The sequence below is a fragment of the Pristis pectinata genome, chromosome 17 (assembly GCF_009764475.1).
Source record: "Pristis pectinata isolate sPriPec2 chromosome 17, sPriPec2.1.pri, whole genome shotgun sequence".
Lineage (NCBI taxonomy): Eukaryota > Metazoa > Chordata > Chondrichthyes > Rhinopristiformes > Pristidae > Pristis > Pristis pectinata.
In genome coordinates this window covers 33,540,746-33,564,159 of record NC_067421.1, presented here as the reverse complement: position 1 = coordinate 33,564,159, position 23,414 = coordinate 33,540,746, and the positions used below count along the sequence as shown (strand labels likewise).

Sequence of the window (23,414 nt, the reverse complement as noted above, 5' to 3'; positions counted from 1 at the left end):
TTAAATTTTATTGAACTCATTTATTTAAATTTATAAGACTATAAAAAGCTGGATGATTCATTATTCCTCATCACAAAGCCAATAATGTCATTACAAAACATTCCTTGTTGCTGTGAGCAAGTGATCATTCTGTACTGCTAAATCAGTTATATTATAGCAATTACTATTACAAAATAACTGGCATTAACTTATTGCTAATGTAAAGATGTAATAGGAGCAATTTCAATGGTGCTCACTACCCTTAATTTTCATTCTTTTATATTTTGATAATATGTAGATTTTCTACTTATTTAAACATTTGTTGAAACTATTATAATGATCAGTCAAAAATGCAGTAGAAGTATATTGTCTTTGTTAACAGATTTTTGAGGTCACTGATTTCTGATTCTCAATTTTCCTATTTCCTTGTACTTGGTTCACCAGATATTAAAGTAACTCTAGTTGAATAATTTTAAGACAATGCAGGTCTCACTAAAACACCATTCAATGTGGCTTAATAGTTTTTGTTATTTTCAGTTTAGATAACTGGATGCTAACTCAATGAGCAAGAATAACATTCGTAAAATCACAATTTTAATCTAAGTTCTGTAGTAGCTGATGAAAGTAGGACTATGTTTTTAAAAAAAGGTTTTAAAATTATGCCACTAATCTCTCCAGACATAGTTTGTCAGGATTACTTTTGAGGGCAGGCAAGGACAAACACCCAAGCAGTTTTAACTGGATAGATGGAGCAGTGTTGCCCACCCTGTTATGTCTCACTTTAAGAGACATTGAATTGATCTTCAAAATGCAGATTAAAAAGAAATAATCACTTTAACACTAAGGCTTAATGGATTGATAAAAATTAATGTGGTCACAAAAATTCCCTACTTGAAAATTTACAGAATTGTTTGAGGAATAGCTGGGAGGGAAAATACGGAACAAAGATACTTGGGTGTAGGCCAACAGGGGTAGAAGTTAGAAGGGCAGGAGAGTTTGGGGTTGGGAATTTTGGAGATTACAATGGATTAACCATTTACCAATAACCACTAAATACAGCCAGTACAAAGCTTCTACCATTTACCAGAGGTTAAATCCATGGGAGCACAGAATGGCATGTGTAATTGAGATTAATTACAGTCGAGATGGTATTTTCCAACTGGGATTCCTCTCCTGCAAGATCTTGTTAAGGATGTTTGATACCTCCATGGCACAGCCCCAGTGGATAGTCAGGCCATAACCTCCATGGCCATAGTTGTGAATCACCTGTAAGACAAACACTTGAGTAAATCTGATGAGGATTTTGCTTCTTCTTTACATCAATTGACATAAGATTGCAGCACATTATTAAATAGGATACCAAAGGGGGAAATTAAAACTTCATTTTATAAATTAAAAAAAAACAACAGAAAATGCACAGCAGCTCTATCAGGATATACGGGTAGGTTAATTTGGGTTTAAAATGGGCGGTGCGGACTCGTTGGGCAGGAAGGGCCTGTTACCAGGCTGCAAATAAAATTTAAAATTTAATTTATATGTAAGATATGATAACCTGTGTTTCCGGTGAGAGTTCAGGTGATGACGGATCCATTTTACATTCACACTGCTTTCTGTGTTTCTGTTGCTTTTCCCCCTCACATCCTTCTGTTAAGCAAGTCCTAACCACAGAAATATGAAGACACAGAGACCTAGTCTGAGCTCTGTTTTGGCAGTGCCTGATAATAGATTTGTCTTCTATCCCCATGAGAATAACTTAGGCAAACTGCAGGCTCAAATCAAAGCCACTGTAATAAATTGCTGGGAAAGCCTTTGGACCATACTTAAACCCGGAGATAAGTCCAGGAAAAGGGAAAAGGTGTGTTGGTTATGTGATTGTAAGGGATTTAAAGGAGCCTGCAGTTGTTCCATGGAGTCTGAAGGAGCAGTCCTGATCCTTCCAAATCCTCAAAATACAAAACCTCAGATAGGTGTGTTCCTTAGGCAAACAAATTTAGGAGTTAGTGTCTGAAATGAGTGCAGAAGCCTCATTTCAATACCAAAGTGAGATCTGCATTCATTTAAGGCAGCCAGCAGGGCCATCTAGTAAAAGGCCTTAGTCTAGCTAGCAATGGTCTGAACACTCATGCAGTGTAGGCATGCACTCTTATGCCACAAAACTGGATACGAATGTGCCCATTTTAGACTCATGAAACAAGTGCAACATTGTTGAATTTGGACCCTATATTCTATTGGGGAAATTCTCAAAAGGAATTTTTCATGGAGCTCTGACAGCAGATGATACTTCATCACTGTCACCATTACTGAAAAAGTCCCATTGTGTGAGTTAAGCCATTGAAAAACATCACATGAAAATAATTTTCTTTAAAGAAGCGAACATGACCGTGGAAAGGAAGCACTGTTTCAATGCAGCAGGCCACTCTCCTTAGCTGCTTCTAATTTTTAAATTATCTTCTACATGTCCGCACCCTGCATGTATTGATCTCACACAGATAAAATCTGTAAGCCTTACTAGGTAATACATGCAAAAGGTCTGTAAACATGCTTTCTTCATTGTGGGAAATAACCCTATTCAAAAGAAAAGTGTCTTTCACTGTTTGTTATCTGGTGGAAATCAATTTGCAAAGTGCTTTTCACTATTAAAGTGAAATAAATTTACTTGAACAACTACATTTTCTTGGAAGTTATGAAAGTTGAGTCTCCATGTCTTGTTTAATCTCACATTTAATCATTATCATGGATAATATGTACTGACAAGTCCTGCATGTCGTAAATTGCAAAAGTTGACCAATTGTTTGGTACAGTTTTTTTTAAAGTTTAATGAGATGAATGGAATGTGTAATATCTCTCAATATAATGGTCACCTTGTCTCAGTGGAACTACTCTCAGTTGACACGGACAAGTTGGGCCAAAGAGCCTGTTTCCATGCTGTAAGACTCTAGGATTCTATGACTTTTGATTGCGGGCACGTGCCATTGCAGGATTTGAGCACATAATCTAGGCTGACACTTTAGTGTGGTACTGAAAGGCTGCTATATTGCTATCAGATGTTGAAATGCAGATTCTATGGTCTTGCTGTAAAAATCATTCGATACTGTTTGAAAAAAGCATTTAAACCAACATCTATCCCACAACCAACACCACCTAGAACTGATTAATTGGCTAGTTATCACTCCGCTGTTTAAGAAATCCTACAGTATACAAGTTGGCTGCTTGTTTGCCAACTTGAATTGCTCTGGGACATCCTGAGGAATTGAAAGGCACTATAAAAATGAAAGTTCTTTCTTTTCACCTTAATACCAAGACTGAAGTGCTAAAGAAATCTTAGAATGAGTAGTTGTAAATTCAGTTACAATGGATTTAATTTAGGCTTTCCAGTGGATAAAACATAGATAATCTGGACCATATACCATCAGCTGAATTTAAGCAAATTAAAGAAAAATTAAGAAAAGAATACTCAAATGCAAATTCAAGGTGGCAATGAGGGAGAATGATTAATTTTATGTAATTTTCATTCCCTCATTTTACAGATTGTCCATCATTTCAAAAGATTATTATTTTTGTTTTGGAGTTATACCTCAAACTTCACTGGTCCTGCATTGAAGGTCTGTCGTTCTAAACGGATCCTGCTACGTACAGGTCGAAGTCCAGTCCAGTCTTCTACTATCCTGGCGTTCTGTAAGAATTTTAATAGTTAATAAATGAATAGATGACTTCCATATTACAGCATGTACTGCTGACTAATCTGCATGGTGATGCTATCTTTATTTTCTCATAAAATGGAATAAAATCCTTATAAACAACCTTCAGACTGGGTACAAGTTTGCAGCCACCTTCCCACACTTTGTTGTGGTCTTCGGAATTGTTTTCCTCATTCCAATTCCCAAGCTGGAAGATTCCTCCCATGGTTACTAATTTGCTCCTGAAATGAGAGCATAGTAATAACGGTGATATATTCCTTAGATTGAAGGTGAAACAAACTTCACTGAACTTTCATTTCAATCACCAGTATTACAACATACTTTGCTGAATAACCTGAATGCCAGGGAATCTTTACCTTATTCATTTCTTCTGACTGTGGGCTGGAAGCCTGCTTCGTTATTAGGTGGCCAATAAATCAGAACTTCCTTTATCACCTTTCCATTTATATGATTCTCTTTGAGAGGGAATATCGCATTTCACATGTGCCATCCTCACTTTAATCCTTTAGCTGACAGACAGCTTATTATGAAAGGAACCATGAAAACAATTATTGAGTACCTTACTAATTCAGCATGGAAATGGATGATGCAAAGGACTGATAAATCCCCACAGGCAGGGACAGAATGGGAGGGGGAGAGGGAGAGGGGTTTTGGCTGCTTTTGGCAAATTTCAAAGCAAAAAACTTCATGCTGCAAACTCACGTATATCTGTGAAGTGGGTTGAACACAAAAACAAAAATGGGGAAAAAAGATAATTCTTGCTGAATCATGTGAACAGTAGCCTTACTAAATTAGTATATTTATAAATATATTAGCCAGTTAATAAATTTTCCAGTCACTGTCTACTCTCTAACAAATGCATGAAAGAAAACAGAATAAACAAAGCTGCAGAGCTGGAAAAAAGGAGAGGGAGGACTACAACCAAAGTTACTGCAGCCTGAGAGAAAAAAGGAACTAAATTCCAGACAACTTAAGGCGTAAGAATAATTGGAAGACATTTTTATGTTGTGCATTCAGCCAAAATTTTGATGATCAAACTTCACCATGGTTACCTTTGCAGCATTCAATCATTTAAGTGCTTTGATCATTCTTACCCTGGTAAAATATATGGCATGGAATAAATCCCAGTTTTCATATCATGTGAGAGAATAAAGTGCTTCATCCACGGTGCATAAACCTGATAAAAAAATTTTAATGGCTGAGAAATTAAATAATTCCAACATGAAGTAACTCAAGACAATTCATAATTGCATTTCCAAACTTTAGAAACATTGCTTTAGCAACTCACTGGTGCCCACAGTCACATCTGAGTTCAATCCCAACCTCCAGTGTTGTCTATATGGACTTTGTACTTGCTCCCTATGATCATATGGGTTTCCTCCAGATGCTCCAAAGGCTTAATTGGCCACTCTGAATTGCTCCTAATGTATAGGTAAGTGGTAGAATATGGGAGAGGGGGAGGGGGAGGGGGAGGGAGGTTGGGGGGAGTTGATGAGAAAGTGAGAATAAAATGGATTAGGGTAGAATTAGTGTAAAAATGGTGCTTGATAGTTGGCATGGACTCATGGGCCGAAGGACCTGTTTTCATCCCGTACCCCTGTATGACAAGTTCATCAGTCAGTGTACCAATGACTACTTTAGCTGTGGGCCTGCCTTTTAAAAATTTAGTAAAGGGTGCAGTACAAGCATTACGTGCTGCTTGGCTATCCTAACACAAGGATAAGGCCTTTCTATTGAATACTGCTTGGGAGAAAGGCCTGTGGCAGGTTGAATCATGGAGTGGGGGGGTGGGGGGGAGGGGGGGAGGATGAAGCAAGGGTTGCATGCTGGCATGTACTGAAGTAGTGCCTGAAAGTGGAGTTTGTTGATGGATGTGAGAGGGGTTGTGTGAGAGTCACAGGACTATGGAAGCTGCACATGCAACAAACAGGAGACTGCAGACTGGAGCAACAAACGAGATGCTGGAGAAACTCAGCTGGTCAGGCAGTAAGCTAGCCATCTCCCCTCTATTTTTCAGTCCAGATGAAAGGTCTCCACCCAAAACGTCAACTGTCCATTTCCCTCCAAAGGCGCTGTCTGACCCGCAAAGTTCCTCTAGCATCTTGTATCTTTGGAACAGGATTATGTTGGCCGAGAGAACAATAGATAAGTGAATGAGCTAAAGGGACCTACCTGAGCAAGGTTCTAGGTATTAAGCTGTGATTAGCTCAAGTAGGCTTCCTCTAAAACATCCCACTGCAGAGCAAGCAGCACTATTATGAACTGGTTGGGTTGACAGTGCCCAAAACAAAAGCACTTCAGAACCACATGAACTAATTTCTCCTAGCAATGCTGGAAAATAATTTTGCATTAAGAATGATGTCATCACATGTACATTCAGTGTGAGAAATGGGTGTTTCACGAAAGCATGAAATGTGACAGGAAGTGCCTGATCAAATTTCCAGAGCAGGATAATTTGGCTTATAAGTCATTGTAACTGGACTCCAATCTAGGAAAGGAAAGGCAGTTTCCAGCGGAAAAATCACTTTTCATAAAATAGCACTGAAAGGAATAGCAAAATGTGATTTGTGGATATTGAAATTACTAAGAACTGGAAGTAGTAGTCTATGAGCAGTGATAATGCTACTTCTTAACTTTGTATGTTTTCAACTGGTAGCAAAACAGTAAGCATGGATTAATGGGTTATTTTTTGGGTGATAAAACATAACATTTGTGAGACACAGAGACCAGTGTTAGGGCCTAAACTTTTTGCAATTTATATTAATGATTTGGATGAAGGCACCAAATCTGCTAACATTGCAGATGATAGAAAAAATGGCAGGAAAGTAGGTTGTGCAGAGGACGAGCAGGGTACAATGTGATATAGAGAGGTTAAGTGAATGGGCATAAAGATCTGGTAAATGGAGTATAATGTGGAAAATGTGAAATTGTCCATTTTGGCAGTTATCTAGATGGCCAGAAGTCTCGCTCAGATGCAGAGGGGTCTGGTTTTCCAAAGCATAATTTGCAAGAGGCCAAAATGCAATTACAGCAAGTTATCATGAAAGTTTACAGAATGTTATCATTTATCACTCGGGGAAATGAATAGAAAAGTTGGGAGGTTATGTTTCAATCACATAGGACATTGGTGAGATCACATCCGGAGTAATTTGTACAGTGTTGGTCTCTTTTAGGGAAGGAAGGTAATGTGTTTGAAAGAGTTCAGAAAAGGTTTACTAATGTCTGGAATGGGCAGGATGTCTTATGAGGAAAGGTTGCACTGATTAGACATTGTCTAATTAGACATTAGACATTAGTCATTGAGCAAATAGAACAATATTGCTCCCTATTGTTCTATAGTCAGCAATAGGGAACTTCAAGTTCCCTATTGCTGACTATAGAACAGTAAGAGGGAACTTGACTGAAATATACAAGATCCTGAGGGTCTTCACAAGAGAGGTGTGGAGAAGATGTTTCCTCTTGTAGGAGTAGCTAGAACTAAGCATCACCACTTAAAAATATGTGGTCATTCATTTAAAACAAAGATGAGACAACTGTTTTCTCTCAGAGAGTCGAGTCTTTGAATATTTTTAGGGCAGAGGTTCTTGATACATAAGGGGGTGGGGTGAAAGGTTAATGCAGGTCAACATAAATACAGTGCTGAGGTTAAAATCAAATCAGCGATTATCATATTAAATACCAGAGCAGGTTTGAGGAACTGTGTAGCGTACTCTAGCTCCTAATTCGTTTGTATTTTAGAAGACTAAAAATTTTAATTTATTCAATAATTGTGGATGGATCTAATTAACTTAAAAAGAAGTCTAAAGGGAGTAATTTACAAACTCATTTGATAGCATGGTTTCACTGCATCGTGTCTTTGATTGCCTGTAATAGTAGTGCAAATTGTCACCCCCATTGCTTTTATTATGGGCACTGGGATAGTATTGGCTGCTGATATATTATTACAGCAATTCCTGGAACCCCACCATTCAATGCTTAATTCTTAACACCAACTTAAAGAGCTATATGAAGAGATAACTAAATTAAAGGTCCTTCAACCTGATTTGAACAGTGAAGAATTCATGAAATGGGAAGGGAAGAACAATAGTTTCCTCTCTTAATATCTTATAAGCACTAAGTATTAAGTAAACTTGTTCACCTTTAAGATCTGCCCTCGAGCAGGCTTCAGCTCTGGGTCTGGTTGCAGCTCTTGAGCTCGGATGCCTGTACAATTCACTATCACATCAAAGGCTGGAGTTAACTATTGCGGTTAGAATCATTAAACAAATGATGTGTAAGAACATATGCACACACATAAAAACAAAGGCACATAGATTAAGAGGATAAGTCTGGAGAGAAAAAACATTTAAGATTATCAGAGAATTAATTACAAGTATCAAAATTAGTCAAGAGTACCTCCTGGAAAGAAGAAATTTTCTTTTCAACAAACTGGACCCCTTCTTCTTTTAACCTTAAATATAAGGAAATATATCTGTAAAGTTTGTTACTAAAATTTATATTTTCATTTAACTTCAATGTGTCACATTAATCTTTATGGAAGAGGAAATAAATATATAACACTATTAAAAATAATTAGTTAATTTTTTTCTTCTTCATGCAATGCTACTAAGTTGCAATAGACCCCAAAAAGAAAAACATCGTTGTGAATGCACTATAATCACCAGTGGCTCACACAATAAACTTGGGCTGACCTCAGGCCTGAACAATGCTGATTCCAGGCATGAGGTCTGGAATCTCAAGTAAAGCCTTCATTTAACTTAAATATTTTGTAAGTATCCTTTGCCAGCCATCCAAAGCTGATTAAAAATTGGACCATGGACAAAAAAAACCATAGCTTACTTTGCCATCATCCATGGTAGGTAGCTCTTTCCCTCCAACATTAGTGCAGTATTAAACCAACCATAGCTGGAAAACAGAAAAAGTTTGATGAAAAACTGATCTGTTCACTGTTGTGATGGTTGAAGGATCATACCATAAGCAAATGGGGGGTAGGGCTGAGGAGCAATGTGTGTGGTCTGTTTAACGATGCTAAAACATTTCATTAGTTATATATAGCTTGCAACTTACTTAACATGAAGGAAATTTTACCCCTGTTATAGTACTGTCTACAGGTGTGCTCGGGCTTAGACACTAAACTTGCAAATATTAAAGTAAAGGAATATCTAAGACGAAAGCTTTCTGTTCAAAGAATCCTTCTGAGATCTATGTAGGTAAGTACACAAAACCTCAATATATTTAACCATACATATATATAAGTAGGATGCCCCACAGGTGGCTAGCTATTTCAAATATTCAAATATTCAAAATATAAAGTTCCTTTGATCTTTGGCCTCTTAGTTTCTACAGCGCTGATGTAATGACTGAAAATTTGCCAAGACATTATCTTACCCTTCAATTTGTGAATAAGAGTAGGAAGGAATTATTACTTTAATTCAGCCCAGCCATTTTGGTACTTGCTCAATATCGCAAGCTAATCATTTCCAGGATTATTCATGGATATCAATGAGAAGGTAAAACCCAAACAATACAAGTTAATCCACTCATAGATGCAGCCAACCTCTTGCCTGGCTGAGATCAGATGACTCAACAAGCTACAGTGCTGAAATCCTTTAACTTCTGATCTTTAAGATTCAATAACATGACACTCTACATTTATTCAATGTCCATCTCTACCTTTGCCCGAGCCAGGCAATTATTTAAATCTTGCATCTATGCTTTTATTACCACTGCGATCAACTATTCTAATGCTTCCCTGCCCAGCTTCCAGTCTTCATGAATTTAAGTTCATGTATCTACTGTCAATGCATCTACCCTTGTGGATACCAGCATTCTGACTATGAAAATAACCCCCATTTATAACAGTTCTGAGATTCAGTAAATTCAGACAAGAACTGGTGCAACCAATCACCGCATTATGGAAGGTTTCCCCAAAATTGTCATAGTTATTTACAAAGAAACATAGAAGGTAGGTTTTGGCCATTTGGTCCTTCTAACCTGCTCCACCATTCAATAAGATCATGGAAGATGCTCTTTCTCAATATCATATGTCCATCTCTTCCCATCCTCCTTAATGCCTTTTGTGTCTAGAAATCTATTTACTTCCTTCTTAAATATATTCTATGAATTGGCCTCCACATTTTCTGAGGTAGAGAATTCCACAGGTTCACCACCCTCCAAGTGAAGACACCTTCCCTCACCTCAGTCAAAAATGTCCAACTCTGTATCCTGAGATTGTGAACCCTTGTTCTAGCTCCCCGCCAGTCAGAGGAAACATCATCCATACAACCAGTCTGACTAGCCCTGTGATTTTGGCTCAGTTTTCCCTCTTTCTATTAGTATATTCTGGCCTGCTTAGTATTAGCAACACGCTACACAGACAAAGAAGCATAATTGATTCTAAGTGCCACATTAACCCAATTGGTCTCACCATATCAGAGATATTCCCTTTGTTAGACCATAAGACATAGGAGCAAAATTAGGCCATTCAGACCATTGAGTCTGCTCCAAAATAAATGGTTGATTTACTTTTCCCTCTCAACCCCATTCTCCTGCCTTCACCCTGTAACCTTTGACACCCTTACTAGTCAAGAACCTATCAACCTCCACTTTAAATATACCCAATGACTCCATAGCTATCTGTGGCAATGAATTCCACAAATTCATCACCCTCTAGCGAAAGCAATTCCTCCTCATCACTGTTCTAATGGGATGTCCTTCTATCCTGAGGCTGAGCCCTTTGTTCTACCCATCTCTCTCCCAACTTCTCTGCTACCCTGTTTTTTCTCTTTCCGTCTAATGGCAGGTCTCAGATCTGAAATGTTAACTCTGTTTCTCTTTCCACAGATGCTGCATGACCTGCCAACTGTTTCCAGTATTTCCTGTCAGAAATATTACATTTAGTTTCCTCATCCAAATCATCAATGTATACGGTGAGTAGCTGAGACCCAAGTACTGATCCCTGTAGTACTCTATTAGTCACTGTCTGCCAACTGAGAATGCTCCGTTTATTCCTAATTTCTGTTTCCTATCTGACAACCAGTTTTCAACTTAACATGGAAGACATTTTACCCCTGTACTGTCTCTAGGTGTGCTTGGGCTTAGACACTAAACTTGCAAGTATTAAAGTAAAAGAATATCTAATCCTAGTATAAAAAGTGATTCAAGACACTTCTGCAGATTAGTGTAAAAATTTGAACTTTCCTTACTGGCCATCTGTGGCTAGGAATATTTCCTTTTACTTGAAGTGTGCACCAATAGACAAGGTTAGTTACTGAAGGTTCAAATCTGGATTGAATTTCTGCATTCCAGGAACAGAGCCACATGTGACACCACTGTCTCTGAAGACTTTGTTGGGAAATTATTGTGCAAGAAATACCTAAATCCAGGGAACAGTGCAAGTTCTTTTGCTGTCAAGTGTCTAAATCCCAAAACAGTGTCTTTCCAAGATGGGTCCTATGAAGAAGAATGAAAAAGAAGTTATTTCCATTTCTCCTAGACCATGAAAAACAGAAACATAAAGATTATCTTTACTTGATTTTGGCTGTTGTAAATCTCAGCTACACATCAAATGAGTGTTGATAACATGACAACATCCTATTAGTCAATCTAACTGTCTAGCTGCCTCCAAAATTTGTGGTACTCTTTATCATTGGGATGTCCACTCCATTATCTGACCAGGACAAGACTAAGGAAGTGGAAATCAGTTTGAAGTACAGATTCTTGCCTTGTTATTCAAATGTATGCTCTCGGGATTCAAAAATTTCACCAGCTTCTAAAGAATTTTTATTATGATCTGAGAATGTACATTACTTGCATACTTAATTGAACTTCACTATCTGGGAGTGTTCAGCAACAGTATGTAGCCTAGCCAGAAATCTCTTTTCATTGTTGGCCAGTGTGCTCAAGATGCAATCATCAAAGCCTAGAAATTATTGATGAGACTATTGATACTTGAATGCACAATATTAAATTACTCTGCTCAATAATTAAATTACTTGCTTCGTTAGCAAAGATTTTTGTTAATTAAAAATAATTGAGACAGTGCCCATTAAATTAGCAGCAGAACAACATCACATGAACTCGTCAAATGCTGACCCACTCAATAAGACCAAAATTAATTTCTAAGCATATTATCTTTTACAGCACAAGCATTTGGAAGATTTTTGTTTGCTCTTACTTTTGTAACAACTTATAGACTCAGATGTGATTACCTAAGTATCTATATCATCAGTGTGGTAAATAGGTATTTATATCAGCTTTTACTAGACACTGAATTGAGAAAGCTATAAAAGACAGGGATGAGGAAGATAACTGAAATAAAAAGTTTTTATTGCAAAGCATTAATACTTGTGTTTATGTTCATGTTGGCATTATTCCAAGTCAAATATAGTAATCAAAGTTAACTCACTCAGAAGCAGGCAAAAACAAGTCTGTGCATGAGTAGTTTCTTGGAACTGAAGATCATTTGTTATTCAAATTTGTGGTCCTTCAAGCCTATGTCTACTCTATACCTATTTTATTGTGAAATAAGACAATCTTCTCATTGCTTTTAAAGAGGATGCAAAACCAACCACAGTAAAACTCCGATAATCCACTATCCTAATATTCGGAAATGCCAATGGTTTGGCATTGGGCCCCATTTTCCATGCTCCCTTGAAACTCACCAGGGCCCCATTTCCCACGGTCCTTTAAAACTCACTGGAGCTGCTTTTCCCGCGCTCCTTTGAAATTCACAGTGACCCTGTTTCCCACGCTCCTTTGAAACTTGCCAGCGGCTCATTTCCCATGTTCCCAGGTTCACTGGAAAATTTATTATATTACTGCAACATTTCTAAAATTAAGGGATTTTAAAAGTGTATTGGGATATTAATAACATCCATTAGTCTGGAAAATCAGCCACTGTGGCACGACCAAAGCCCTGAGCCTGCAGGATTAAGGGAGCTTTACTGTATTGCAATGAGATAACATCCACTTCACTTTAATATGACAAAAAGTCACACAATAACTAGACACAATTAATTCTGCAGATGCTAGAATCTGGAGCAATACACAAAAACTAGGTTTTATATTTCCCATTTAGTATTTTATTGCTTTTATCTCTGTAGAACCTTGAATTTCCTAGAGATCTGGATTGTGCCTTCAACATGCTTGTAGATAACACTAAATTAGACAGCCGTTACATGTGGAACTGGAAACAAAACTTACAATAGAAAACAGACTAAGTGGACAAAACCGGGGAAGCAAAGTTTCAATTGTATAGAATCCCATCTTGTAAGCTTAATTAATATAGGCACTAAACTGCCATTTTAAGCATCATCATATCCAAGACAAACACTTACTGGCACTGGTTCTTTGAAGATGTTGTACCCAGATTGTAAAAACAAACCCATCTCATTGGCATCAGATGAATTCACATAACTCAGTAGATAGTCAAATGTTTCTTTGTTCCACTTACTGCAGTTAAAATACAGGGAAAATATGACATAATTTATCACAAATATTCACTAATTTGCAGAAATAACTGGGAAATCTCTAAAGTAAATATTATCCACTATTATTGTATTGTTATTAGAAGTATTACTACGTAATCTATAATGCAAAGTAGAAAGAAGGAATCCATCCTCTCACTTAATATATATAATACTAAACTAGTACAAAATATCTTAATAGGACTTTAGAACCCATAAAACCATACCACAGCCCACCAACGTAGCAAAGCACCTTGTAGTAGTTTAGTACATGATTTAGTATATTTCTATTTATAATTTACAAAATGATTTTTCTTACACTTCCTCAGGTTTCCCTTCATCAAATACATATGGTTGCCACAATCCAGCAGCTCCATCGCTTGTAGTATTTGGTGTAAAAGTATCTGCATAAATGACGACAGTTAGTGACTTGACTGTGGGTTGAAAGCGATTAATGATGCATTGAGCTGAAGATAAACCAATTACTCCAGCTCCAATCACTGCAACACGCATTTCTTGTCCTACAGTGTGGACTGTCTAGATCCTAAAAAGAAACGAGAAAAATGATTCACGTATTCACTACAAAACTTTATGGCTGGAGGACTGATTACAGCTTCCCGTGATCAGAACATAGTCTTTGACCTTCGGTTCTACAAGAAAGTAATAGTTGTACTAATTATTAACTAACCCATTTGCAATGTCATGAATATGAAACTCTGTGGTTGTTTTTAGATGTTTAAATAGTGTTAGCTGTAGTTCACTAGTACAAGTGTCACCTCTGAGTCAGAAAGTTGTGGGTACAAATTCCACTGAAGAACAGGGGAGTTTTTCCTGGTGTCCTGTGAAATATATATCCTGCAGATAACATCATTAAAAGTGATTATTGGTTTACTACATTGCTATTTGTGTACAAACTTGCTGTCATGTTTTTCTGTATTATGATGGTGACTATTTCAAAAGCACTCCATAATATCACAAATCATTTACAACACTGAGAAGTCATTCAGCCCATTGGGCTTGAGCCACCCAGCCTAATTACACCTTGCAGCACCACATCTGTTCTCTAGAGATCATGGGTCTCCAAGTACACATACAAATACTTGCTAGCTGTGATGAGTTTTCTGTCTCTACCAGGCTTTCAATTCCAGACTCTAACAGCTCTGGGTGAAGATGTATTTCTTCAACACTCCCCATCCTCACCAATCATTCTACCAATGACTTTAAATATACAATACTGGTTTTTGACCTCTCTACTAAGGGAAATAGCTTCTTCCTACTTACTCACTCGTAGATTTATACACCACAAATAGGTCTCTCCCCAGACTCTTCTATTCCCACAGGAACAATTCTAGTTTACCCAATCTTTCTGCATAGCAACAATTTTAGAAGCTGGCAACATCATTGTGAATCTGCTCTGCACCGTCTTCCATAAAGTCTCATCTTTTCTGTAATGCAGAGACCAAAACAGTATTCATTTTGTGGGACAGCTTTATGTTATGTAAAGTTCTAGCAATAACCTCGCAGTTCATATATTCCTGGCCTCAGTTAATAAAGGTAAGCATCCTATGTGTCTTGTTACACACATTATTGAACTGCCCTGCTAACTTAAGGATCTGTGGATAAAGAATCCAACATCCCTTTCGTTTTCCACCCACTCAGTGTTCTGTCACTTGTTGTACACTGTCTTACCTCACACCTCTCTACAATGAATTTGATTTGTCACTTTTCCTCCCAACTGACCTTACAATATAGATCTTCCCATAGTTCTAATGCTTTTCTCTTCATTGTCAATCAAATTGCTACTTATGTAAATAGTTACATTTAAAACATGAACATATTTTACGCTAAGTGAGGGACCAAATACCAAACATAGCACTGGTAAAAGCCTTCTTGCCAGAAAAACACCTAACAATCGTTACTCTTTGGTTTGGGATCTAATTTGTTCCTCTTCCTTGGATCCCATCAGCTTTGATTTGTCTGAATAGCTTGCCATTATGGGACTTGTCAAGAATCTTGCTGAAATCTATGCAAATTATACCACACTGCTCTCATTGATCCTCCTTGTTACCTCAAAAGATTCAACAAATTAGTGAGATTGAACTTTCCCTTACAAATCCATGCTGACTGTTCCTGATTAATTTGTGTTTTCCCAAAGGAAGATTTATTCTGTCCCTGAATGGATTCTGATGATTTGACCATCACCAATATCATGCTAAAGGGCTTGTAATTACTTTGTTTATCCCTTCCTTTCTAAACAACATTACAATCTAAATGATCCTCCAACCTTCAGGCACCATTCTTGTAGCCAGGGAAGATTTAAAAAATTGTAGTGAAAGCCTCCTCCTTTTAATATCCTGGAATATATTCGGCCTTGGCAGTTCATCCACTCAAAAGGTGCTAAACTCCTTTATGTTTCCTCTTTTACTATAACTTCCCCATCTAATATTTCATATTCATCTTAAACTACTCTCCCTCCTCTTTAGTGAAGACAAATGCAAAACATTCATTCAGAACTGTACCCACATGCTCTACCTCCACACGAAGGCCATTTTTTTGTACCAAAATGGCCCAGTTCTTTCTAAAGTTACCTTTCTGCTCTTTATGTACTATTAAAGCATATTTGCATGGGAGTTAATCATAGAGAGGCAAGATGGTTTTGTTAACAGCCAATCTTTTTTTTGTTTCCTCAAAAAAGTTTGAGGAAACAAAAAAAAGAGTAGACAAAAGATATTAGATATTTTTATACGCAGTTTCAGGAGATATTTCCACCTCGACAAGGCACAAATCAGGAGCATGATGGAATATTCTCTACTTGCCTGGATGAGTCAGCCACAACAACACTCAAGAAGCTCAACAAAGCAGGTGCTTGATTGGCATCCCATCCACCAGCAGCTCCAGAATGGAGCAGCACATAATCGTGACTGACATCAGAAGCCTTGCACTTTTGGAAGTGATATCAAAATTAGACCCCATCTAACAGCTCAGGAAACAAAAACTCCTATGGCAGCATTTTAATAAATTCCCAGTTTTCCAAATCTGCTGAAACATGTTTCTCACTGAATCAAGAATACTAAAAACAAGTATTAATTCATTTTCTATTTTGAGCATCTTATAGTACACATATTGCTAATGCATATTAATCGTTATTGTGCTTCAGAAGTAACTATTTAGTTTTAATATACTTTTTTTTGGACATCTTGACAGTACAACCACATGATGTGTACATGCATATTTAAGATCAAGGTCAGAAGAAGTACATCTCGAATGGCACAGGACAGTTGCATTTTTTTTATCCATTTTCCATAATAAACAATTTATAATTGCAATGGGAAAAACTGTCAAGGTGTTAAATTTTTTTGCTGTATTAGGTAATTTTTGTGTTGAGTGTGCACTCTAGAAAGCAAACCTGCAAGACAAAATAGAACAAAACCACTAGGTAAAATGAAATTCCACCACCTACATTCCTCTCTAAAATGCATACTAGGAAATGTATCACTATTCCTTCATTGTCTCTGGGTATAAATACAGGAACTCCCTTGTCGACAACTCTATGGGAGTAGCTAGCCAAGAGGAATTACAGCAGTTCAAGACGATAGCTCACTACCACCCTCTCAAGGGTAATTAGGAATGGGCAATAAATTCTGACCTTGCCAGCATGCCCAAATCCTGTAGATGAATTGGAAAATGGTATAGATCTTTGTAATTCTCTCATCCAGATCTTTGTAATTCTCTCATCCAGTTGTTGAGTATGTTCAATACTGAGATTTTTAGATGTTAAGGAAAGCAAGGCATTGACCTGAAACTTTAATTCTGATTTTTTCCTTACAAATGCAGCCTGGCCTGCTAAGTATCTCCTGCATGTTTATTTTTATTGAAGAGATATGGGGATTGGACAAGAAGGTGAACTTGAGCTAAAAGACTGGTCAAAATATTATTGAATGTTGGAGCAGGCTGAAGGGTTTACATTCCCCACAACTTATATTGATTGTATTCTTTGGACAAAAAAAAAGCCAAGTCCTTCTGAGGAACTGGCCAACTTTCTACTATGGATACTGAGATAGAAGATTCAAAAGTTTGTATCTGTCTATCAAACCAGACATTATGCCTGTAGAAACGGATTAACACAGTAAGTAGTTACAGAAAGGGATAAGCTTGATCCTCAAGTTAAGGTTCGAAAGTGGGGGGAGGTTGATTTTGATAGCACATGAGAGTACCTAGCGAAAGGAGAATGGGAGCAGATGCTTGCGGGTAAAACAACATCTGACAAGTGGGAGCCTTTTAAAAGAAAGTTAGCAAGAACGCAGGGACCGTATGTTCTGGTACGGATGAAAGGAAAAGATGGCAAGATTAAGGAACCTTGCATGACAAAGGTTACTGAAGGTTTGATCAAAGAAAAGGAGGCAAATGGCAGGTGCCAGCAACTACAATCCAGCAAATCTCGAGGAATATAGAGGGTGTAGGAGAGTACTTAATAAGGAAATTAGGAGGGCAAAAGAGATCATGAAGTATCCTTAGCAAGTAAGATTAAGTAGAATCCTAAATCATTCTACAAATAAATCAGGAACAAGAGGGTAGCTGGGGAAAGAGCGAGTCCCCTTAGGACCAAAGGGGTAATGTGTGGAGCTAGGAAATGTGAGTGAGTCCTATATGAATACTTCTTGTCTGTATTCACCAAGGAGAAGGACAAGGAGGATAGTGAGTTCAGGAAGGGAGACGTTGATTGTCTGGACCATGTAGGTATTAAGAAGGTGAAGATATTAGATGTCTTGAAATGCATAAGGATAGATAAGTCCTCAGTGTCAGATGAGATCTATCCCAGAATGCTATGGGGAACAAGGAAGGAGATTATTGGGGCCCTGATGGAGATCTTTGCGTTTTCATTAATCACAGGTAAGATACCAGAAGACTGAAAGATAACAGCCTTGTTCCTTTACTTAAGAGGGGCAGCAGGGATAAGCCAGGTAATGGTAGTGTAGCAGTTAGCATAATGCTGTTACAGCATCTGCGTCCCGGGTTCAATTCCAGCCACTGTCTGTAAGGAGTTTGTACATTTTCCCCATGTCTGCGTGGGTTTCCTCTGGGTGCTCTGGTTTCCTCCCACATTCCAAAGACATACTGGTTAGGAAGTTGTGGGCATGCTATGTTAGCACTGGAAGCATGGCGACACTTGCGGGTTGCCCCAGAATACTCTATGCAAAGGTGCACTTCACTGTGTGTTTCGATGTACATGTGACTAATAAAGATATCTTATCTTAACTACAGGCCAGTGAGCCTTACATCAGTGGTAGAGAAATTATTGGAGAAAATTCTAAGGGACAGGATTTATGTTCATTTGGAAAGGCAAGGACTAATTTGGATAGCCAGCATGGCTTTGTGAGGGGGAAATCCTGTCTCACTGACTTAATTGATTTTTTTGAGGAGGTAACAAAGGAGATTAATGAAAGCAGGGCGGTAGATATGGTCTACGTGGACTTTAGTAAGATATTTGACAAGGTCCTGCATAGTAGGCTTGTCCAGAAGGTTAAGGCACATGGAATCCAAGGGAAGGTGGTTAACTAAATCCAAAATTGGCTTGGTGATAAGAGGCAGAGGGTAGTGGTGGAAGGATGTTTTTCTTATTGGAAGTCTGTGACTAGAGGTATACCACAGAGATAGGTGCTGTAATCTTTGCTGTTTGTGATATTAAGGACTTGAATGTAAACGCAGGAGATATGATTGGTTAGTTTGTGGATGACACGAAAACTTATGGTGTTGTGAATGGTGAAGAAGGTTGTCTACAGCAGAATGTAGATCAGTTGGAACATTGTGCGGAATGTTGGCAGATAGAATTTAATCCCAACAAGTATGAGGTGATACATTTTTGGAAGTCAAATAGGGGTAGGACATGCGTAGTAAATGGTAGGGCACTAAGGAATGTTGATGAGCAGAGAGACCTTGTGGTCCATAGTTCCCTGAAAGTTTCAACACAGGTCAATTAGGCACACTTGGTGTATTGTGTTTAGTTCTGGTAGCCACACTATAGAAAGGATGTGATTGTGCAGAGGAGATTCACCAGGATGTTGCCTGGGATTAAAGGACTTTAGTTATGGGGAAAGATTGGATAGGTGGCCTCATTCTCCCTGGAGTGAAAAAGGCTGAGAGATGACCTGATAGAGGTACAGCAGATTATGAGAGACATAAATGGGTAGATAGTCAAATTAGATGACCCCAATATTGGTGTATATGTCTGACAAATGGATTTGAAGAATTTTGTACAGACACTATTGGTGGTACTCTTCCACTGCTTGGAGGTCTGTACTGTAAACTGTCCATGTCTCGGAAGCATGCATGAGGACTGATCATCGCTGCTCAGTAGACCAAGGGCTTGGTACTGGGTCTGAGGTCACTGCCCTAAACACATTTTTCCTCGATAAACCAAAGGTTATTATGGATTACTGAATGTGGTAGTGAAAACTGATGTTTGCCTCCACCAAGTGGTGGATCTTGAGATACAGAAAGTGACATATGTGAAAAAATAGGGTATCATTGTGGATTTTAATTGTTGGGGGAGCAGTGTTCTGCAGTGGGACCAGATTGGTAGAAGACTTTTGTCTTCTGCATCTTTAGTATGAGGCCTTCATTGAAGCCATCAACAATGACTTGTAATTGGCCATTGAATGTGCACATGGTAAGTGTTGTCTGCATACTATAAACTGGTGACTGAAATTAGACTGATTTTGGTCTAGTGAGACCACTGTCAAGACCATCTATGTCATAACACCAAAGGACCCACCTCACTGTTATTGCTGCTCTCTGCATTTTCTTGGATTTGTCATGTGATAAAGATCACATCTATAGTACTGCTTGATGGACAGAGCTGGCATTGTAAACCTGAGAGGAGCTGTTTGTTCTCTGGGAGGTAGTGTTTGAGAAGATTCTTTGTAATTATTTTCCTTGCAATTACTACAATCAACTTGCCTACTTTTTTCAGGATTATCATGACTATAGCATCTCTGAGATTCATCTGGTATGTTCTCCTTTTCCCAGCTGAGAGAGACAAGGTCATGAATTCATGCCAAAAGCACCTCCCTACCATGTTTTAGTGTGTCAGCACAAATTTGTCTGTTCCAGGAGCCTTATTGATATCCAGTTGCTAATGCCCTTATCAATGCTTTTATTTCAGACTGGGATAGTGCCAGATTGTAGTGGATAGTATGCTGTAGGACAGAACCAAGGACGCGTATCAAATTAAGTCTTGGTTAAGAAGATCTTTGAAGTGATCTTTCCAGATAATGCTGATTGCCTTTATGTTATTGATGAGTTCTTCTCTATTCTTCACACTCATTAAGATGGGTCCTTTGGTGCTTTGTCATTGATGGTCTTGACGGTGCTGAAGAATCCATGCATACCATGATTATTAGCTGGTTGATGGATCCCCCGTGCTCTTTCCACCCATTACCTGTTCTTCAGGTCACAAGTTGTTTGCTGCCTGTTAGTCTGGGGTATGTTTCCCTTGAGACATTATTCTGCTTCCAATCTATGAATGCCTTGCATTTATTAGTTCCTGCACCACCTGGTCACTTTCAACAAAACAATTTTTGCTATTTTCTGGTAGAGAAGTCAAGAGCCTTTTCACAGGTACTAACTGTGGTGGACTTCATAGCAGACAAGGTCATGCTGTAGTTCCTGTTGTTTGGGAGTTATTGGGTTATCCACAAGACTCTGATTGAGAAGAGCTTTCTTCGGAGGATATTTATGTCCTTCAAACCTGCAGGCTGGTGGTGGTCAATTCAGTAGTCATTGGTGCCCATCATGGCCTGAGTGATAAGGCTTTCCTTTGTTACATAATCTAGCAAGTGCCCATGCTTGGATTGAGCATGATGCCTCAAAAAAATGGAAGGTATCACCTCCTTTAACATGGGGAAGCCACTGCACACCAGCTACCATATACAGTCTTGGTACAATGGCTAGAAGCATTAAGACAATTGGAGACCAGGATATGTTGCATAAACTTCACACACACACACACACACACACACACACACACACACACACACACACACACACACAGGCACTGTAGTCTCTCTCTCTCTCTCTCAAACAGACACACTAACAGCCACCTCCCCCATCTCCAACCCCTTTGCACCTTTCCCCCTCAGCCCTCTAACCTTATGCTTTCAATTTCCAATTCCACTCCCCCTTCTCCAGCAGCTGGCTGCTTGATCTCTCTGAAGCAATGCCACCAACCCCACCTGCCGTCTTTCTGGGCCCCTCCCCACTGCCCATCATCTTTCCCCTTTCCATTCCCCAACAGCCTCACTGTCTGAGACTTGTAAGTTAATGCGGAATCAGAACACTTTTCCCAGGGTAGGCAAATCCAAAACTGGAAGGCGTAGGTTTAAAATGAGAGGGGAAAGATTTAAAAGGAATTTGAGGGGCAACATTTTCACACAGAGGGTGGTGGATATATGGAACAAGCTGCCAGAGGAAATGGGGGGGGGGGGTTTACAATTACGACATTTAAAGGATATTTGGACAGGTTCACGGATAGGAAAGGTTTAGAGAGATATGGGCCTAATGTGGGCAAATGGAATTAGCTCAGTTAGGTAACTTGGTCGGCATGGATGAGTTGGGCCCAAGGGCCTGTTTTCCACGCTGTGTAGCTCCATGACTCCCCCACCCCTCACACAAAAAAATATTACACAGAAACTTCTGCTGCCCACCTGATACTGTTTCGCTGTGGTAGCCCAATTTGGGAGCGGATCCCTCTGTGGGAGGGAGACCATCTCAGCTGGCTGCTGTAACCAGTGTAGATACTGTGAAGGAAGACCATGGGAACATAGAACATGGAACACTACAGCACGATACAGGCCCTTCGACCCACAATGTTGTGCCGACACTTTATCCTGCTCTAAGATCTATCTAATCCTTCCCTCCTACATAACTCCCCAGTTTTCTATCATTCATATGTCGACCTAGGGAGTCTCTTAAATGTCCCTCATGTATCTGCTCCCACAACCTCTGCAGGCAGTGCGTTCCACGCACCCACCACTCTCCATGTAAAAAAACTTACCCTTGACACCCCCCTTATACTTTCCTCCAATCACCTTAAAATTATGTCCCCTCATGTTAGCCATTGTCACCCTAGGAAAAAGTCTCTGACTGTCCACTGGATCCAAGCCTCTTATCATTTTGTACACCTCTATCAAGTCACCTCTCATTCTCCTCTCCAAAGAGAAAAACCCTAGCTCACTCAGCCTATCCTCATAAGACAAAATGTGGTCAAAGATAGTATGGGAAGTCACCGCTTGACATTTAGCATTGAGATCAGTCTCGACAAGACAGAAGTTGGTTTACTAAACAGTAACACCGTTGACAATGGGGTTAACAGCAAATTCAGAATACGGTTAGGCGAGAGTGAGTGAGTGTGATTGACAAATGGGGATGTTAATGGCTCGCCAGCAGTTTGCAGTGATAACTTGGAGACAGAGAGACTGCAGATGCTGGAATTTGGAGCAACAAACAAGATGCTGGAGGAACTCAGCGGGTCGAGCAGCATCTGTAGGGGGAAGTGGACAGTCGACATTCCAGTCCAGACGAAGAATCTCGACACGAAACGTCGACTGTCCACTTCCCTCCACAGATGCTGCCTGACCCGCCGAGTTCCTCCAGCATCTTGTTGTTTTCCTCCAGTGAGAAGAGCTTGGAGCGGTTAAGGGGCTCAGAGTGCAGGTCCCATCATTATTTAATCCCCTTCACCCTAATCTCAGCTCCTCTGCCTTTCTCCCCTTCTTTGCATCCTAAAGATTCTCTCCATCGACTTCTGTCCAGAAGCTGTCTGACCTGCTGATCTTTCTAGCATACTCTTTTAATTTTTCCACACTGCACTGGTCAATAGAAAGCAGGAGAATCTAATAGCACAGTATGGATAATAGACAAGCAAAAACAAAAATCAAAGTAAAGCCTTTTCAATCGGAAAGATTTACATGTCGTCACCCTCACTCCAGGGACCACTAATCCTCCATTTTGGGCGCGTACTCGCTCCACAGGTGGAGGCTGCCAGGGTCTGACTCGACAAAAACAACCGCTTTAAACCCCTCTGTACCTCGATGTATGCGTTAAGTGGGCTGGGTTTTCGTCAGTGAGTCTCGACGCCCCAGCCCCGCGCTCCCCCGCCACTGGTTCTCGGCCTCGCGCCGGCTCGGCTCCGCCCCGCCCTCCGCTCCTCGCGCGCCGCTGGGCGGCCGTGCTCGCGACCCGCACCTCCCCAACGGTAGTGCGAGGGGCGGCG

The 23,414-nt window shown here is 39.4% G+C and overlaps 1 protein-coding gene across 3 annotated transcripts; it reads right to left on the bottom strand.

Annotated features, from left to right (window-relative positions):
- Positions 1–2: 2 nt before the first annotated feature.
- On the bottom strand, positions 3–23,406 carry LOC127579236 (D-amino-acid oxidase-like). 3 transcript variants are annotated; one of them, XM_052031860.1, is made up of 11 exons: positions 23,229–23,406; positions 13,464–13,688; positions 13,016–13,130; positions 11,053–11,129; positions 8,517–8,582; positions 8,073–8,127; positions 7,816–7,917; positions 4,772–4,854; positions 3,781–3,898; positions 3,554–3,652; positions 3–1,245 (listed from the first exon to the last, which is right to left on the bottom strand). In XM_052031860.1, exons 2-11 carry the CDS (start codon positions 13,655–13,657, stop codon positions 1,114–1,116), a joined length of 1,041 nt encoding a protein of 346 aa, XP_051887820.1. In that variant the 5' UTR covers positions 13,658–13,688; positions 23,229–23,406; the 3' UTR covers positions 3–1,113. The 3 variants fall into 3 exon arrangements, with proteins under 3 accessions (XP_051887820.1, XP_051887819.1, XP_051887821.1); XM_052031859.1 differs by lacking the exon at positions 23,229–23,406 and having other exon boundaries at positions 13,464–13,790; XM_052031861.1 differs by lacking the exons at positions 7,816–7,917; positions 23,229–23,406 and having other exon boundaries at positions 13,464–13,790.
- Positions 23,407–23,414: the final 8 nt, after the last annotated feature.

Bases quoted from the DNA above. Each gene is read 5' to 3' on its own strand.
- LOC127579236 (XM_052031860.1), bottom strand. From the start codon at position 13,657: ATGCGTGTTGCAGTGATTGGAGCTGGAGTAATTGGTTTATCTTCAGCT. The intron at 4,855-7,815 runs GTGAACAAGTTT...TTTTTTTATCAG, and splicing joins CTCGAGGGCAGATCTTAAAG to GTTTATGCACCGTGGATGAA. The intron at 1,246-3,553 runs GTATAACTCCAA...TTTGTCTTACAG, and splicing joins CAGGACCAGTGAAGTTTGAG to GTGATTCACAACTATGGCCA.